We start from the raw sequence: 16,938 nt of genomic DNA, 5'->3' as shown, positions 1-16,938 counted from the left end.
ATGTCAATTATAGTGATACATTTAATATTATATTCACTTTATTACACAAATTTCTGAATTACTTAAAATAGTGTTTCTGTTTATACTATTAACTGTGAAAGTCATGAATAATATTGGATCTGCTTATTTTATAATTGATTAGAATGTGACTCAACTAGCCTATAGCTCCATGTTCCCAAATGTTGTTCTTAGTGCAACTTGGTGTTTTTTGCTTCTCATACACATTCAGACCCTTGGCATGTCACTTGTTTTACTAAATCCTCCAAGTAATCATACTGATTTTTGCCTTAAAACTTTGCTTTAAAACTCTATTCCAGGGCAGCTAGGTGGCTCAGTAGATAGAGCACCGGCCCTGGAGTGAGGAATACCTGGGTTCAAATCCGGACTCAGACACTTAACACTTACTAGCTGTGTGACCCTGGGCAAGTCACTTAACCCCAGTTGCCTCACTTAAAAAAAACTCTATTCCACATTTTTTGCTTCATATATCTCACAAGCCACATATTAGGCTACAGATGATGGTCATGCTTTATATGAATACCCAGAATTTTTTAATCTTCTCACTTTTTTTCCTCTCTTCTTTGTTAGTCCCAACATGGCCAACACTGTCAATGCTGCCTTGAAGCCTTTGGAGACATTGTCACGGATTGTGAACCAACCTAGTAGTCTATTTGGCAGCAAGAGTGCTTCCAGTAAGAGCAAATCTGAGCAGGATGCCCAGGGAACATCCCAAGGTGCTAACAGCAACACACAGGACCCAGGTAGGAAAGAGGGGCTTCCAATATAGAAAGTGAATGAGTACACTTTAGTTCTCTACCCTATTTATACTTTGTCCCATAAAAACCACCTGCAAATGTCCCTCTAGCCTTTAAGTCACATAAAGTTGGGGAGTAATAACCTTTTCCCCATTATTATAAAATAAGGAAAAGTTTCTGAGGTGCTTCATAATGTGAGTCTATTCATTAACATACAGAGGTTAAGCAGTATACATAAGACTAAGACATCTTATTACTCATTTTTCTTTAAGTCCTTTGTAGGTGGAAGCTTTGGTAGTGAGGTAGACAGGCAGTTAATTGGATACTTTGGATAGGGGAAACTGAGGAAGCTGGTTAAGCCTGGGTGACTGTCATAATGATAGTACTCTCAAAAGATAGGCAAAGAGAAGAGTTGGAGGAAGGGTTAGCAATCATTAGAAATTCTAAGTAGGGGCAGCTAGGTGGCGCAGTAGATAAGCACTGGCTCTAGAGTCAGGTGTACCTGAGTTCAAATCTGGCCTCAGACACTTAACTCTTACTAGCTGTGTGACCCTGGGCAAGTCACTTAACCCTAATTGCCTCACTAAAAAAAAAAAAAATACTCCCCCATATCTTAATGGGGAGCTAGGTGGTGCAGTATAGATAGAGCACCGGCCCTGGAGTCAGGAGGACCTGAGTTCAAATCCGGCCTCAGACACTTAACACTTACTAGCTTTGTGACCCTGGGCAAGTCATTTAACCCCAATTGCCTTGCCAAAAAAAAAAAAAAACTTTCATCTGTATAAAATGATGCAGAGGCTTATACTATGATTTAGGTCTATAAACTTTAAGTTTTTGTTATACTCTTAATAAAGCTGTCTCATAGAACAAAGAAAAACATTTACTCAGTACTCACATATCACATCTAATAATACATACACCATTCTGAACCTCCATCTTACAAGATTGATCATTGCATATACTCTGAATTACTTAGTGTTATATTTGCACATTATTCTGATTTTCTGCATCAATTTTTCTAAGTCTTTGCATATAATTTTTCTGTTTGTTTTTAAAGGAATTCTATAAAAATAACAATAATGATGGCAGTATTTACATAGGGCATATGCTATGTCAGGTGCTTGAGCACATTACACCTATCTCATTTGATTCAGGGGAAATGGGGTCCTATTATCATCCCCATTTTATAATTGAGGAAATTAAAGCAGACCAGTGATTATGAGACTTGCCTAGTATTACACAACTAGTGTCTGAATATGGATTTGAACCCAATGCTTCCTAACTCCAAAGTCTATCCAGTGCTCCACCTAGCTGCCTTTTATAAAGTAGAGTTATTCTTTCAGTCCTTTTTTATTTTCTTGGAAGACAATATGATCACTAAGCTACTTTCAAAAGTCTTACCACCTTTTTTCTCCTTGAGGCCTTCTCTGCCTTTAGTTCTTTCTGAGTTTGATTTCTTCAAGTCTTTGAATCCTGCCAAATTTTTTTCTCACTAAGTTCAGTCCCTGATCTTTTTTTTCATTTCTAGAACTTTCCTTTGTAATCTTTTTTTCTCTTTCAACATCTAGCTCCATTTCCACCCCTATTGGAATTCTTCCATGACTACTTGAAGCCCTCACTGAGTTCTCCTTCACCTTTGTCTTTACTGTATGTTGCTTCTTTAGTTCTTATGGTAAACTGCCATGTTTATTCACTCCTAAGAGAAAATTTATCTAGTTGGGGGAGGAGAAGAAAAAAGAATTTTGTGATCTTTAACATCTTCACATTGTGCCTATTAAGGACTGAGTAAATTTATAAATTTGTTGTTTCAGGGTTAATTGGTGAGGCAGAAGTGCATGAGGAGGATCATGACGTTAATCAGACAGAGGTTGCAGATGGGGATATAATGGATGGAGAAACTGAAAATGATACTCTTGTGATTGCTGGGCAACCAGAGGTACTTAGTACCCAGGAGATGCAGGTATGAGGACACTGAATCAATCTCAGAGCTTCTGCTTTGTGTTCCCACCTTTGAACTTTTCTAAGGAAACTCCAGTCCAATGATAAAAGTGAGTTCGTATCTTAGTCCATAGTTACTAACTCCACCTCTCATATACCCATAATTCCCATCTTCTTAATATTATGGTTCAACTACTTAATGCCTATTTGCAAATGAGAAAGTCAATTCATCCTGCTTCTCCAACCCATAAAATGAATGTGGTCATTTTTTTTTCAAGAAAGCCAAAATGTTTTTGTTTGGTTGTTTGTTTTTTTAATTCTGAGCTCCTGGTGAGTGTGAATTTTCTACGAAACCTGAAAAGGAACACAGTCTTTTTTAAAGAGGTCCAAGTGAAAAGCAATTTAGTGTTTGCATCTGTTCCTGGCAAATGCAGCCGTTTATGTTGTTTATTATGTGTCAGTACTGACATGCCAAAGAATAGTCTAGATGTGAGGATTGACCACAAGTAACTTACGCCTTACATCTGGCCACAAATTTCCATTTTCATTGCTATCCCCTTAGAGGTATCAATATTGAGCAGAATAGCAGATTTTCTTCACTTTTATATTGTTTGTTCTTAGGTGGAGAATGACCTGGAGGACTTGATAGATGAGTTGCTTGAAAGGGATGGTGGATCAGGAAACAGTACAATCATAGGTGAGCATTGTAGAACTGAATTTGTTTCTTTCCTGCTAAATATCTCTTTCTTTGAGAAATTCTGGGAAAATGTTTCTTTTGATTTCTTAATTTTGTAAGAATGTATAATGCTAGGCTTTTTCTTAGATCTTTGAAATAACATCCTTAATGTTATCTCAAAGTATTTTAGAGTCTGGCTAAGGGGCAGCTAGGTGGCGCATTGGATAAAGCACCGGCCTTGGAATCAGGAGGACCTGAGTTCGAATTTGGCCTCAAACACTTGACACAAGCTGTGTGACCCTGGGCAAGTCACTTAACCCTCATTGCCACACAAAAAATTTAAAAAATAAAGTCTGGCTAAAGGAGGGCTCAGCAAAGCAAATACAAAATCCCTGTTTTACTCCAAGAATCTTTAAGAGAGCTGCAAGTTAAATATTTCATTTCTTAGTTTGAATTATGGTAATTATTATCTGCCTTTCCCCAGAATTCAGCAATATTCATGCAGTATGATATTGATCTTGTTTCAAAAATTAGACTTTATGAAGCCCCGGATAAGTGTAATATGTGCCCTTTCTTCCTAAAAGGGACAAACTTATTTGTGGTTCTGTTTGATGAATAGAAAAGCTAGAGGTCCATTTGCATTTGAAGGAAATATTTCTGGGAGAAGAATAGGTACAGGATCTACATAAAGGTGTAGTGTGGGCCCACCTAAGATGAAAAAGAAAACCATTCCCAGTTATTCAGTGGTTGGGGGGGTCTGCTCTTAACCTTCAGTGGGCAGAAACGGAGAGGACGAGTCACAGGAGGATGTGTTGATGGATGAAGCTACCTCCAACCTCAGCCAGGGTTCCACCTTACAGGCCAACCGAGAAGGTGAGAGTGCAAAGGCAAAATGACCCTCCCTCTTTGCCCTTCAAGCCTGGCACTCTTTTCCTCCAGGTTCTTACCTACCCAGATGGATAGTATTTGGGTCTCTTCTGATCTTCATATGTCTCACAAACCCTGTGCATGCACTTCTGCAAGTTGCCCAATCTGTTCTTGGGTGAAGAATTTAAGTTAGCAGTTTTACATTGGCTAATTGACTAAAATTTTGTCTTACCTGAGTTTTTGTTTTGTTTCATTTCTCCCAGTGATATAGATCCATTAACCAAAAGAATGTGGCAGATAAGAGGGAGGCATATTACCAAAAAGTGGGGGGGGGCGGTGCACCAAGACCACCAGTAGCCCTAGCCAGCCCTGGCCACAAGATCTATAAGTACCCCTTTAAATAGCAGTAATATGTTGTGCCTCACTAGTGGGATCCAACTTATGGTTCTTCCTTCTCCATTGGTAGCTAGTCTCCCTTTTCACTTGTTGTTGCCTATGTATTAGCCCATGTTTATAGTCCTTGACATTATTCACTACTGTGGCTATTTGTTTTAGATTCAATGAATATCTTGGATCCTGAAGATGAGGAAGAGCACACTCAGGAAGAGGATAGCAGTGGTAGCAATGAGGATGAAGATGATAGTCAAGATGAAGAGGAAGATGACGACGATGATGACGACGATGACGACGATGATGACGATCAGGTTATAAACCAAGAGTGTTGGGATATAAACAGAAATAGGTTGCATAAATCTTGATTGTATATTTCCATCTGATGTTCCTGCTATTTCTACCTTCTAGGAAGTAGGCTTACAAACTTCAGTTCCATTTTTTCCTATTTTCTACTTTAGGACGATGAAGAGGGTGAAGAAGGAGATGAGGATGAGGATGAGGATGATGATGGATCTGAGATGGAATTGGATGAAGATTATCCTGACATGAATGCTTCTCCTCTGGTCCGCTTTGAACGCTTTGACCGGGAAGATGACCTTATAATTGAGTTTGACAACATGTTCTCCAGTGCTAGTAAGATAGTCACAATATGAGTCATTTATTTTGAACTCTTACAGATAACGATAAACACTTTAAATGACCAGATTTGATAAACAGTGACCTCTAGAGGAGAGGAAAAGCGGTGTATTTAGATTTTAGGACTATTTAATACATGAGGAAACTGAGGCACATAGAAGTTATGTAACTTTTGCCAAAACTTAAACCAAACATATACTAAATTTATCTTTGGGGGAATATGCCCCATGGAAGATATTTCTACCAGCACTTTCAAAAGTCAGGACAAAGTACAGCCATTACAAATGATCTTAAGGAAGCTGAGTCTTCCACCCTGAAAGAAGTTTTTTGGTTTTTTTTTTTTTTTAGTGAGGCAATTGGGGTTAAGTGACTTGCCCAGGATCACACAGCTAGTAAGTGTTAAGTGTATGAGGCCGGATTTGAACTCAGGTACTCCTGACTCCAGGGCCGTTGCTCTATTCACTGTGCCACCTAGCTGCCCTTGAAAGAAGAATTTTTAAGTGAGACAGGTGATTTTAGAAAATGAGGTAGCAGTTCTGTAGAAGGACAAGGAGTTTGGTTCTTAGCTTTGCAGTTTTCTCAGTTTTGGGTTAGGGTTAGGGTTAGGGTTATATCAACAATATATTTTAGAGATTTTTTTGGTTTGATGATCCTGTCACTCAGTCCAAATGAGAATTTTCTGAATCATTCAGCCCTCAATCCTGTATTAACCCAAGTACAACACATTTAAAAATTCATTAAAAAACTATCCAAATAGATATATTGTTAAATTTGGGGGTCCAAAATGTTTTCATCCAGTAATCCCTAGTGCCCTAACAGCTCTAACAGTCTATGATTTTCCTAGACTTTTTTCTGCTCCACAAAGATCTTAGCTTCTTTCTTTACCCAGACTTTTATCCAAGACAGCATATAGGGATCAAGAAAACACTCCTAACGCATGTGTATCTCCTTACAGCAGATATACCCCCTTCCCCAGGAAACATCCCTACTACACATCCATTGATGGTACGGCATGCAGATCATAGCTCCCTTACCCTTGGTAGTGGCTCCACCACCCGCCTGGCACAGAGCATTGGTCGAAGCCAGAGGACATTGAGGCAATTGACTGCCAACACAGGCCACACGATCCATGTCCACTACCCTGGAAATAGACAGCCCAATCCTCCTCTCATTCTGCAGAGGTGAGTTTGCACTAAGACTATCTTCGCTCCTAGGAATTTATATCAGACTTCCTATTTCTGCCAAATTATAATGTTGTAATCAGTTTACTGCAAGCTTTTCATTCTTCGGTACAAAAATCCAAGAATTTATTGTACAAGTTAGGAAGAGTTAATATTGCTATGTATTTCAGATGTTAATATTCATTCATAAACATGAGTTAACATGAGTTTTACATTTCTTATGTAGAACATTAATCACGTGATGTGATACTACTATGTTATTGCATCTTTTAGATCAAAGTTAACAATTGGAAATCAGTGAAGTGAGCTAAATAAATACATGATTAAGCAGTGAGGATACAATTCGTTCATTTTGCTTGTTTTCTTAAACTCTTATTTATATATCTGAGTTTATGCTCATTTACATATTTGCATTTTCATTACAGTGTGACATAGCTTGTCAAAAAGTTAATGTAATCTTGAGATTACATTAACTGTATAGTTTGCAGAATCAGGAAAAGAAAAACCTTATTTTCTACCCAAGTTAAATATTAGTCTCATGATAATAATACTAAAAAATTAAATACAGCTATTTTCAGAAAGGTAATGACAAGCGAAAGAATAACCAAGGGTGAGTTGTTTTACCTGGAAAATAATCTCTTGGAGATATGGTTGTCAAATTGCGATTACAGGTTGCTGGGTCCCTCTGCTGCTGCAGATATTCTTCAGCTTAGTAGCAGTCTCCCCCTTCAAAGCCGGGGACGAGCACGCCTTCTAGTGGGTAATGATGATGTACATATCATTGCCCGTTCAGATGATGAATTGCTTGATGACTTCTTCCATGATCAGAGCACAGCTACAAGCCAGGCAGGCAAGTTTATGGGTGGGGTTCAGAGGGCAGGACCTGTTCTGTTACCAGCTATCAATTTACAGCCCAACAAGAATATTCCTTACTAATGCTGGATTTCAGAAAATGTAATGGAACCCTTTGAGAGCAAGAATTTAGTCACTGTGTATACAGAATCAAAATTTAGTGTGCTTTCTTAAAGAGTAAGGAATTGCATAACCATTAGTATTCCAACCTGTTTTGAACTTTGGTTTCACTATTAGGGACACTTTCTGACCCCTTAGCTCTCATACTCTTGTTCATATAGCCTCAGCTTTGGTTTATTCGTCAGGAGGGAGGCATAAAGAGAGTAAGAGAATAGTTAGAAATGATTCTTAATCCTTTTCATCCTGTCGCAGGAACTCTTTCTAGCATTCCCACAGCCCTAACCCGGTGGACAGAAGAATGCAAAGTTCTTGATGCTGAAAGTATGCATGACTGTGTTTCTGGTGAGTTTAAGGGTCAGTGCCATAGGAAGTGGGTGGTCCGTAGAGTTTTGGGAGCCAAAGGAGATTGTGAACAAGGAAGAACTTCATCTCCGGTTCCCTTTATCTCATTTTATCCTTCCACTTTAACAAAAAATGGTTTCTGATTCCTTCTCTGTCTTCTCACATTTAGTGGTGAAAGTACCCATCATCAATCACCTGGAGTCCCTGAGGGATGAGGAACTGGAGGAGAGGCGAGAGAAACGCAGGAAGCAGCTAGCTGAGGAAGAAACTAAGATAGGTGGCATGACTAAAGAAGAGAATAAGGATCAGAATACACAGGTTACTTAAATTATTTTAATTGAAGTCATTTCTTTTTCTTTTTTGTTTTCTTTTTTGGGGGGGGGCAGTGGTGGTTAAATGATTTGCCCAGGGTCACACAGCTAGTAAGTGTCGAGTTTCTGCAGTCAGATTTGAATTCAGGTACTCCTGAATCCAGGGCTGGTGCTTTACCCACTGTGCCACCTAGCTGCCCCATGAAGTCATATCTGATATCATCTAGTCCAACCCAAAGGAAGACTTTAGTCCATATGGTCATACAACAAAGATAGTAACTTAGATAAAACTAGTTCATAGTTCATAACTCTACCCTATAATTGACCAGGAAATATAACCCTAACCCTAACATCTTGGATTTAGCAATAGTAAATAGTTAAACTCAGTTCCAGTTTTACTCTGTCACAATTAGTGAAGTAAATGAACTATTGAAAAAATTACTCTCAAAAGTCAGGGCTAGGTGGAATTGGTAGAGTATACTAGGTCATAAAAGGGATTAGCCCTCTCAGATATATATTCATGGCATCCCCAATGTGTTCTGACACACTTTTTAAAATGTATCTTTAGTTATACTCACTATACCAGAAAACTTAAAGCATTAAGTTTGTACTATATACCAAATATTTTTTTTAGATTTGAATAATACAAAATTGTACAAGTACAAAAGTAAACCTTGATTTTTATACTAACATTCTACTCTCTAGTGACATAAATATGTATAGATTAATAATGCATTCCAAATTTAAATGAATAAGACCTTTTGTTAATCAAAATTCCATATTTTCCCTCCAAAGGGTACCGCATCCAAAACAAGTAATACTACTGAACAAAATTTATCAGGTAATTATTTCTTCTTTTTCCAACCTTTCTTATAAAAATCAATGGTTACCATATTTTACCCACCTCTTCCAAGTAGATAACTGTGGCCCAAAATTGAAGAAACCCTGTGTTCTATGGAAGGAGGATAAGATTGTATAGTTTAAGTTTATACCCTATATGTTCTTTTGTTGAGCTGTGCTGTAGGACAGAGGTGAGGAAAATAGAGTTCTCTTACATGTAACCAGGCCCTTTTTAAACTGAATGTATTTACCAGTGACAGCCAGGTTCCTTTTTTTTTTTGCAGGGCAATGGGGGTTAAGTGACTTGCCCAGGGTCACACAGCCAGTAAGTTTCAAGTGTCTAAGGCCAGATTTTGAACTCAGGAACTCATAAATCCAGGGCCGGTGCTTTATCCACTGCACCACCTAGCTGCCCCCCAGGTTTCTTTTTAATATAACTTCTTTTTCTTCCAAACAAGATAGGACCTCCAGGCCTGATAACTACCCAGCTACAACAGAAGGCACCTCAGTTAGACCCAAACACACTCTTGTTGCTCTGGAATCTTCTCACCAACAAGCATCTGTGCCACCCCTACCAGCTGTTTCCCAGCAGCTTCACATGCCAAATACACCAGAGTCCTCTTCACAGCTTGTGATGCCTGTACAGCAAGAACTCTTAGATCCCAGAAGACCAAGTGGTGAAACAGAGACGATACAAATGGAATTATCACCAGCTCCCACAATAAGTAAGTAAAGAATTTTTGCCTTTTGCATTTTTAAAATGTATTTTTTCCATACATTTTTTGGATCACAGAGTGTTAGAACTAGAAGAGGATTTAAAAAGCCTAGCACCAATTCTCCTGATTCTACTCCTGATGAGACATAATTCAATAAGTAATGTAGTCTCTTGTCTCTGTATAAAGTAAGACTAGGAAGCCTGGTGTTTACTAGCAATTATGACCAGTTTGTTGTCTAACAAGGTTTTTCATTGATTTCTGAATTTATATTCTCTGACTTCTTGTGGGTTTTACACAGCCTCATCTCCAGAAAGAGCTGAGGATTCAGATGTCCTAACTGCCGTGAGCAGCCAATTGGAAGGCTCCCCAATGGATACTAGCAGCCTGGCATCCTGCAACCTGGAGGAGGGAGTTGGGGACAGTGCAATATCCAGCAGTATAGACCCCTCTGGGTTAGACACCACTACTCCTGTGGATATTCCTCAGCCTGGTACAGAAACACAGGGTAGTGGAGATGGGCCGAATGAATCCCAGCAGCAAACTGAAGACAGGTGAAATATGTTTTCATGTAACTCCTTTTTTTTTTTTTTTTAATTACAAGGACGGATTAAATTTGGGAGGATCAAAGTAGAAGTGCCAGGAAGCAAAGGATTTTTTCAAGCCCAACAAGACCTTGAAGATTGGGAAAAGGGGCAAGAACTGTGTTTCTTGTCTTAGAAGGGAATGTGATTGTTCCAAAGTATTCCACTCATCAGAATAACCTCCCTTTCATGTTTTACCTAGCTCTCCTCCAGCATCCTCCTCTGAAAGTTCCTCCACCCGAGATTCTGCTGTAGCCATTTCTGGTGCAGATTCCAGGGATAACTTAGAAGAGCCACTGCCTTCAACAAGCAGTGAAGAAGATGATCCTCTTGCAGGTGATACCTCAGTAATGGCACATGTTTTCAGATAATGCTAGGGAGTGTCAGTTGACAGTAAATAATCAGGTAAACAAGGAGAACTTTGGGAACTTTTATAAAAGGCCTCTTTTGGGTGAGAGACATGTTCTGTTAGTTTATGTCGGTGGAATAAAGATAAATGGTCTTTGGATAGTTTTCAGGCTTGATGATAGTCTTATCTTGTTGATGCCCAGTGTAGTTGCTTAAGCTTGTTTGGTCTAATAGAAATAATCATTACCTTCTAGAAGTTTCATGTCTATTTTTGTAGAATAGGCATTTATTCAGTGGTCATTGTTGGTGATACTGAAAGTCTGGTTAATGAGTTAAACCACATATATAATTCCCTCATGTGTGTTCTTAAGTCTAGAAACATGAAATCTCTTAAACTATTAGTCATGTCATTTCAGCGTATTATTAAGCTTTTTATGTGTTTTCTCACCTAAAAAGTATAAAATTTGAACTCCCTACCTCAGTATTGTGCTGAGGAAAGCATTTTTAAAACCAATGTAAGCTACTATAAGAAAATGTACATAATTAATTGCCAGGACAGGGAACAGTTAAGTGCTATAAATATCCTGGAACAGGAAAGGAGGTTGGTATGAACTTTGGACACCCCAGAAAAGTTCCTGCTCAGCTATGGGTTAAACTAGATTTTTAAGATGCTTCCAAGTTGGATGTCCTAGGAGAAGGTTCCCTGTTAGGAGTTGTGTTTTGAATAAGGCCAAAGACCATCTGCTTCACTGCAGATTTGACTATTTTTTTTTTAACCTGTCTTCTCTTTCTCCACCTTTGTCTCCTTTTTCCTGTTTGTGAATTCTTCTCTGGACCTCCATATGGAAACAAGGCCCACCTTTTCTTAAATATATAAAGAACTGAGTCAGTTTATAAGAATACAACTCATTTGCCAGTTGAATGGTCAAAAGAGATGAGTAGACAGTTTGCAGAAGAAAAAAAATCAAAGTAATATATAATCATAACAAATGCTCTGAATCACTATCAGTGAGAAAACTGCAAATTAAAATTACTCCAAGGTGCTACTTTATATCTAAGATGACAGAGAAGGAAAATGCTGGGACACTAATCCACAGTTGCTGGAGTTGTGAACTGATCCAACTGTTTCTAGAAAGCAATTTGGGTATGAAACTGGGCTTACCCTTTGATCCATTAATACCAATGCTAGGTCTTTATCTCAGCAAGATAAAAGAAAAGTTAGAGTCAATACAAAACTATCGAAAGCAGCTCTTTTTGTGGTGACAAAGAACGGAAAATTAAGAGTTGGGAATGGCTAAACAAACTGTGGTATGATGGTGATGGGATATAACTGTGCTCTAAGAAATGACAAGCAAGATGATTTCAGACATTAGAAGTGGACAGAATTAGGAAAATGTTGTACACAATAACAGCAACATTGGGCAGTGATCAACTGTGAATGACTTAGCTCTTAGCATACAAAGGGCTTAATGGATAATATTATCCACCCCAAGAAAAAAAAAATGGAGTCCGAATACAGATTGAGGCATGGTGTGTTTTATTGTTTATGTTTTTTCTTTCTTTTTTTTTTCTTTTTGTGGGACAATTGGGGTTAAGTGACTTGCCCAGGGTCCCACAGCCAGTAAGTGTTAAGTGTCTGAGGTTGGATTTGAACTCAGGTCCTCCTGACTCTAGGGCCAATGCTCTATCCACTTCACCACCTAGCTGCCCCATTGTTTATGGGGGTTTTTTTGTTTGTTTGTTTTTTTAGTGAGGCAATTGGGGTTAAGTGACTTGCCCCAGATCACACAGCTAGTAAGTGTTAAGTTTCTGAGGCCATATTTGAACTCAGGTACTCCTAACTCCAGGGCCGGTGCTCTATCCACTGCGCCATCTAGCTGCCCCCATTGTTTATGTTTTTACGTGACTTCAAGAATATATCAAATTGTTTGTCTTCTAAGAAATGAGGGAAAGAATTTAGAACTAAAAATCTTTGTAAAGAATGTTTGTTTGTTTTTTAATTTTGCATGTAATTGAGAGAGAAAAAGTGAGGGGTGAAAAAGAAGTTTTATCTTTATATATAATGATGAAAAAAAAAGGGGCCCAGACCAGCTATCCTTCATTCCTATTTCCCGCCATTCTCAGCTATCTTATTTTTTGTCTTCCCTTATTAAGATATAAGCTTCAGAACAGGTACTGTCTTTTTATTTATATTTTAGTAAGCATTAAATTAATGGTTTTTGACTTGATAGTACACAACTAGGGGTTTGAAAAGATTAATAAAGATTGGGGTAGACAGAAGAAATGAAGTGAGCAAACTCACTGGTAAAAGGAACTAGAACAATCTTAGATATCTTCTTTTAGGTATCAATCTTCCTGAGGGTGTAGATCCCTCCTTTTTGGCTGCTCTGCCAGATGACATCCGACGGGAAGTCTTACAAAACCAACTGGGCATCAGACCCCCTGCAAGGGGCACACCAACAACCACCAATCCAGTTCCTCCTGTGGTTGGGAACACTAGTTTGACTGAAGTGAGCCCTGAATTCCTGGCTGCTTTGCCTCCAGCTATTCAAGAAGAGGTACATTTTAGTATTGGGGCTTCATAAACGCCTTGCTTTAAAGGTTTTCTTTTTACTAAAGAATCAAATCCATAGAGATCTATGGTCCTTAAATTCAGTACATTCAGTAGTATCCAACCTATACTAAAGCTATTTGTCTTTTTTTTTTTTTTGGTGAGGGAATTGGGATTAAGTGACTTGCCCGGGGTCACACAGCCAGTAAGTGTTAAGTGTCTGAAGCCAGATTTGAACTTGGGTCCTCCTGACTCCAGGGCCGGCACTCTATCCACTGTGCCACCTAGCTGCCCTAGTCTATTTGCTTTTGAGCAAATTGCTCTAGAATTTAGTTTCTTCATTGATGAATTAAGAGAATTAGACCAAAATAATGTCCTGGTATGGTTCTAAATCCCCTTCTCTTGGACCTATTCATGCAAGACACTTCATTGTACCTAAGTGATAGCAACATACATAATTCCTATGAGTCCTTTATATTGTTCGGAGGATGATACTTTGCTGGTTATTACCTGAGCAGACTAAGTCCATTTACCTTGGAGCCTTAATTTTTCTATTCCATAAAATGGAGGATATAGGTGGACTGATTAATTTTTTCATCTCTTTCTTGGTTAGGGTTTTTTTTGTTTTGTTTTGTTTTGTTTTTTGACTCCCTTCAATAATATATTGATTTCTTTAGGTTTTAGCACAACAGAGAGCTGAGCAGCAAAGGCGAGAACTGGCACAAAATGCTAATTCAGACACCCCAGTGGACCCAGTGACCTTCATCCAGACATTGCCATCAGACCTGCGCCGCAGTGTTCTGGAAGACATGGAAGACAGTGTATTAGCTGTTATGCCACCAGATATTGCTGCAGAAGCCCAAGCCTTACGGCGGGAGCAGGAAGCTAGGCAGAGACAGCTTATGCATGAGAGGTTATTTGGGCACAGTAGCACTTCAGCACTCTCTGCCATCCTTCGGAGTCCAGGTATAAAAGCCATGGGAATTTCTTTGTTTGAGTATCCAGGAAGACTGATCTTTCTCTTTGATTCCCCATGGTCAAGATTGTTGCCTAATTTATGCCCTTTCCTAACTTTCTCTCCTTTTTTGGCAGCCTTCACAAGTCGTCTGAGTGGCAACCGAGGGGTCCAATACACACGACTAGCTGTCCAAAGAGGTGGCACTTTCCAAATGGGAGGAACCAGCAGTCACAACAGGTATTTTGTGAGTCAATTCAGGAGGCTCCAAGAAGGGTTGATTGTTATGTGAATGCAGAAAAGTGGGATCATATGATAAATGTGGTGGGAATAGAAATAGCAAGATTGAACAACTAACTATATGTGGACTGAGGATGCATAAAGGATCAAATACGATACAGTAGGGTGATAAGTGGAAAGTGATGGCATAAGCAAAAATAAGATAGTTCAGAAGAACAGTAGGTTTTCAAGGACTGGGAGGAATTGGGAATGATTTCCTTTTTGGGGCTTGCTGAGTTTGAGAATTCTTCAGGACTGGAATTTAAGAAAGCAACTAAAGGGGCAGCTAGGTGGCGCAGTGGATAGAGCACCTGCCCTGGAGTCAGGAGTACCTGAGTTCAAATCCAGCCTCAGACACTTAACACTTACTAGCTGTGTGACCCTGGGCAAGTCACTTAACCCCAATCGCCTCACTGAAAAAAAAAAAGAAAAGAAAGCAACTAAAACAAAAACATAACAATTTAAATTCCTTTGCACTAATAAAATTACAAAATGAGATACTGTAGAGCAGAAAGCTTAGGACAGATCCTGGAATGTACTCAGTTCCTGCTCAACATAAAAATAATGAACCAGCAAAGCAAATAAAAGAGCAAAGTAATATCACAACATAGAGAAGGTAACAAGAAGGAGAGAGTAGTCATTTCTGTTATGTGCTATAAAGAGGTTTAGAAGAAATAATTTTGAAAAGGGCATCAGACTTTGCAAATAAGAGATTATTGGCATATGGAATGTTTTCAGTTGAATGATGAGGCACAAAGGGTTGTAAAAAAAAAAAAAGCTTTATACATGTCACAGCACCAGATTATGCAGTGTAGATTTTTTTTTTAAAGCACTTTGAAGTTGTTTTTCAGTCATGTCCAACTCTTTGTTACCCCATTTGGGATTTTCATAGCAAAGATATTAGAATGGTTTGCCATTTCCTTCTCCAGTGAGGGATGCAGGGTTAAGTGACTTTTCTCCAGCCAGATTTCAACTCAGGACTTCCTGGGTCCAGGCCCAGTGCTATACCATGAGGACATTCCAAAGGGAAGACCTGAGAGACCTGAACAAAAATGATATGTGTGCGTGCGTGCGCACAATAAAAGGAACTGGTTGGACTGCATAATTCTTGATATCCTTTCCAATGCCAAAATTTTTCTGTAGCAATAGATTTTCATTGGCTTTTGTTTTAAGACCTATTTGTTCAGTAATTAGATACTGTGTTTCTACATTCTATGCCTTTTTTACCAAGATATGAGTAAGTCATCCCCAGACTTCATCTTAATATTACCCACTTCTAATCATGTCAGCCAATTAGATGTGATTGCTATGGTATGGACCTCCCACAGTTAGAAGGGTTTATAAACTTTGACACACACACACACCCCCCCCACTGCCATTAGGGGTCTTTGGTCTGAGAGAGATAGATAGCTATGGACAATCCTTTTATTAATAATTTGCTGGCCTATTAATAAAATTATTAAATTACCCACAAAAGAAAAGCCATGAACAGTTGGCCTTTTCAGAGATAAAGAAAAGGAGATAGTAGAAGAACAAGAACTAGCCATCTGATTTTATACTATTTTGCAGACCCTCAGGTAGTAACATGGAAAGCCTTCTCCGTCTCCGTGGCCGTCTTCTTCTGGACCATGAAGCTTTGTCTTGCCTTTTGGTCCTCCTTTTTGTTGATGAACCCAAGCTAAATACAAGTCGTCTGCACAGGGTCCTGCGTAACCTCTGCTACCATGCACAAACACGCCATTGGGTTATCCGAAGTCTGCTTTCCATCCTGCAGCGAAGTAGTGAGAGTGAGTTATGCATAGAAACTCCCAAGTCAGTTGCTGCTGAGGACAAGGGGAAGAAGTCATCAAAAAGTTGTACCTCAGGCACCCTTGACAACCGGTCCCTGGACCTGATGCATAAGATGGAATCTAAGAGTTCCAGTCAGCTTTCTTGGCTCTCTGTGTCCATGGATGCAGCTTTGGGCTGCCGAACTAATATATTCCAGATTCAGAGATCAGGAAGTCGAAAACACATGGAAAAACATGCTGGCTGCGGTTCTACTGTCCACATCCACCCTCAGGCTGCACCTGTAGTCTGCAGACATGTTCTAGAAACACTTATTCAGTTAGCCAAGGTGAGTATCCTGTAGTCTGATTTTTAGCAAACTACTCATAATAGGTTAAAATTAAAAGGTATTGAGGTAGCTAGGTGGCATAGTGGATAAAGCACCGCCCCTGGATTCAGAAGGACCTGAGTTCAAATCTGGCTTCAGACACTTAATACTTACTAGCTGTGTGACCCTGGGCAAGTCACTTAACCCTAATTGCCTCACCAAAAAAACAAAAACAACTGAGCATTTGGGGCAACTAGGTGATGTAGTGGTTAGAGCACCAGCCCTGGAGTCAGGAGGACCTGAGTTCAAATCTGGCCTCAGACACTTAAACTTAAAGACACTTAAACCCCAATTGCCTCACCAAACACACAAAAAAATTAATGAAAATGTTTATCCCAGTCCCTTTAAATAACCTGAGGTTAAAAGAACTTATCCTAAAGTCAGTCAAGTTAGCAAAAGTGAAAACCTGAGTTAAATGAGTGTTTTCCATCTTCACAGTAGC

General features: G+C 39.1%; 1 protein-coding gene across 2 annotated transcripts in view; it reads left to right on the top strand.

Moving 5' to 3' along the window:
- The window catches only part of LOC122733708 (E3 ubiquitin-protein ligase HUWE1-like), a 94,277-nt gene that overhangs the window by 63,946 nt on the left and 13,393 nt on the right, over window positions 1–16,938 (top strand). For both annotated transcript variants that reach the window (XM_043974330.1, XM_043974329.1), the window contains exons 44-61: window positions 589–761; window positions 2,567–2,715; window positions 3,315–3,390; window positions 4,144–4,242; window positions 4,792–4,940; window positions 5,088–5,262; window positions 6,221–6,446; window positions 7,118–7,296; window positions 7,671–7,760; window positions 7,930–8,078; window positions 8,867–8,912; window positions 9,370–9,636; window positions 9,926–10,178; window positions 10,411–10,544; window positions 12,900–13,114; window positions 13,785–14,073; window positions 14,200–14,302; window positions 15,911–16,457. In XM_043974330.1, the coding sequence (XP_043830265.1) occupies window positions 589–761; window positions 2,567–2,715; window positions 3,315–3,390; window positions 4,144–4,242; window positions 4,792–4,940; window positions 5,088–5,262; window positions 6,221–6,446; window positions 7,118–7,296; window positions 7,671–7,760; window positions 7,930–8,078; window positions 8,867–8,912; window positions 9,370–9,636; window positions 9,926–10,178; window positions 10,411–10,544; window positions 12,900–13,114; window positions 13,785–14,073; window positions 14,200–14,302; window positions 15,911–16,457 (3,319 nt within the window). The remainder of the gene's footprint in view (window positions 1–588; window positions 762–2,566; window positions 2,716–3,314; window positions 3,391–4,143; window positions 4,243–4,791; window positions 4,941–5,087; window positions 5,263–6,220; window positions 6,447–7,117; window positions 7,297–7,670; window positions 7,761–7,929; window positions 8,079–8,866; window positions 8,913–9,369; window positions 9,637–9,925; window positions 10,179–10,410; window positions 10,545–12,899; window positions 13,115–13,784; window positions 14,074–14,199; window positions 14,303–15,910; window positions 16,458–16,938) is intronic.

Source organism: Dromiciops gliroides, chromosome X (genome assembly GCF_019393635.1).
Source record: "Dromiciops gliroides isolate mDroGli1 chromosome X, mDroGli1.pri, whole genome shotgun sequence".
Taxonomy (NCBI): domain Eukaryota; kingdom Metazoa; phylum Chordata; class Mammalia; order Microbiotheria; family Microbiotheriidae; genus Dromiciops; species Dromiciops gliroides.
The sequence above is the reverse complement of the archived record's forward strand: the minus strand, read 5'-3'. Positions and strand labels throughout refer to the sequence as shown.